The following is a 2,498-nucleotide window of genomic DNA, read 5'->3' as shown; positions in this document are numbered from 1 at the left end:
GATGGAATCCAGTGTCAGAAATATGATCTTACCCTGTGGCACTGTCTTTCTGATCCCTGGAACAGCAGATCATGTTCTCTGGAAGAAGCAGCTTACATCGATTGTGAAGGTGACTTATTTATCTGAATTTGAGTAGACTATACCATCTTTCTGTGTGTTTGTTTATGCAAATTTATATTTTAATTATATGGTTTTAATTTCAGACAGAGCCAACAAAACGTATCTCTCCACAGAGAAGGTCAACTGTTTGACACCAAAATCTAACAGGTTCTGAGAAACAAGAAAAACTGTTCAGACCTGATATCCCTTTAAGTTAAAACGTTGGTTCATTGAATAGAAAATGTGAACATCTTGACCTTCTACTGTGGGCCTTGTGGGGAAACTTAACTTCTGTTCACTGGAACATATACTTCAAATAATGAAGACAAGAGTTGTACCCCAACTTATAATGAACATTTACTAAGCATTTTTACTAAGCTCTTTATACATAGAATATCATTTAATCTTCACTGAAGTTCTGTTAAGTATGATGGTTATTATTCAGTTAAGGAAATTTATTATGTTAACAGAATGTTAGTGATATTCTCAGAGTCTCTATGCTGATAAGTGCCACAACTGGATATCCATCCAATACGCCTAGTTCTAAACCATTGCCCTTTCCAATCTAATGAATTTTGTGATCTTTGCACTTTCTAAGTCAGGTGATAAGTCTAAACAAATAAAACCAACCACACTGTGATTGAGTCAATCCCGACTCATAGTGACCCACTTTGGGTTTCTGAGACAGTAAAACTTTATAGAAGTAGATTTCCCAGTCTTCCTCCACAGAGCAGCTGGTGGGTTTGAACTGCCAACCTTCTGATTAGTAGTTAAATGCCTTAGGCACCTTAGGCACTATGCCACCAGAGCTCCAAGGTGAAGAGTATACAAACCTTTACTAAGCACCAATTATTTGCAAGTCCTTTTACAGTCATGGTAACAGGATGAAGAATATATAACACTATCCTGAAGATGTAAACCTAATGATAAAGCTCACTGAGCAAATAATATGTGTCCGGAAAGATAAATAGCACATTCTCTAAATAGTAAAACATGAAAACAAATCTTAATTTGGAGAGAAAGAAGTGTTTATGCAAAATCCTAAAAGATGAGTAGATATCACCAAAGTGAAAATAAGGTAAAAGGATATTTTGGCCAGAGGAAAAGCAAGCTAGAAGGTCATGGAGTGGGTTTATTTGATAAACTGAAAACAGCTCAATATGGCTGAGCAGGGAGAACATGAGGGAGAATGAGGCTCAATGGCCTGGAGGTGTGACAGGAGCCAGAGTTTCTAAGACTTTGCTCATGATGTAGAGATCAGTGGCATGGTCTCCCCATCATTTCTAGATGGAAATGACAACTAAACACATTATAAAAGATCCTCAGAAAGATCCACAGACCTCCCATCTTTGCCTTCGTGCTCCAGAGAAACCCAAGACTCCAAATTCACCCTTTAATACCTGGACCCTCATTCTCATGATGTTTACATAATCCATAAACCTGACTCAATACTACTCTTTCCTCCTCACCTTATTAAAGGAATTTGCTGCTGTCTCATGAATTCTCTTTCTGGCATCAGCAAATTTTCCTATATCCTTATGTTTCCTTTTACCGTCTCCCTGTAAACAAAGCCTGACTAATCATTGATGACAGTGTTTTCCCTACAACCTTACAAATAATGGTGGTTTTTTTGTTTTGTTTTGTTTTGTTTTGTTTTTCATATAATCTTCTGGCCTCTGAGTTTACAGGTGACTTCAGCATCTTCTTTGAACCCCATTGAAATTCCAAATCATTTCTGTTCTGAAATTATTTCAAATCCTTTTAAATTTATGTAACTACCATATACTGTTCTCCTCATGTCTTTATTAGGGTCTTCTACCCACCTGCTGGGAGCTCTGGTAGCATAGTGCCTAAGGCACGTCACTGCTAATCAGAAGGCTGGCGGTTCAAACCCACCAGCCACTCCTCAGAAGGAAGATGGGGCAATCTACTCCGTAGTGATACTGCCTTGGAAACCCAAGGAGGGGTCGCTATGAGTCGGGGCCGACTCAACGGCACATAACAACAACAACAACAACCCACCTGCTGGTCACCCTCCATCACTCACTGATGATTTCAGAGCCAGACTCGCACTCTTTCTCTCCAACCTCTTTCCTCATTGTTATATCCAATTTCAACATTCATGCAGACAATCTACCCAACTTTCCGCCACCCATATTCTGTTACTTCTCATGTAATCCTGTATTTACCTTTGTCATCACCCATAACTGCACCACTTCAGATATCTGCATTTAAAATGTATTACATTTGGACTATCATCTTTTTTTCCATCTTAGATATTTTTTCCTCATGAACACATTTGAAGTCCAATGAATCTTTAATTTTTTGTTTTCATTATGAACAGTTATGTCTGTATTTTATTGCTCATCAATTTAAATTTCATGGTCTATTATTACATT

General features: G+C 38.0%; 1 protein-coding gene across 1 annotated transcript in view; it reads left to right on the top strand.

The window, feature by feature from the left end:
* Nucleotides 1-2,498, top strand: part of CD163 (CD163 molecule) — a 386,915-nt gene that overhangs the window by 293,637 nt on the left and 90,780 nt on the right. The window contains exon 25 of the mRNA XM_042780454.1: nt 6-109. Coding sequence (XP_042636388.1) covers nt 6-109 — 104 coding nt within the window. The remainder of the gene's footprint in view (nt 1-5; nt 110-2,498) is intronic.

Source organism: Orycteropus afer, unplaced genomic scaffold (assembly GCF_000298275.1).
Source record: "Orycteropus afer afer isolate SDZICR_OR568_19922 unplaced genomic scaffold, OryAfe1.0 scaffold00040, whole genome shotgun sequence".
Lineage (NCBI taxonomy): Eukaryota > Metazoa > Chordata > Mammalia > Tubulidentata > Orycteropodidae > Orycteropus > Orycteropus afer.
This window is presented reverse-complemented; position numbering and strand designations above follow the sequence as displayed.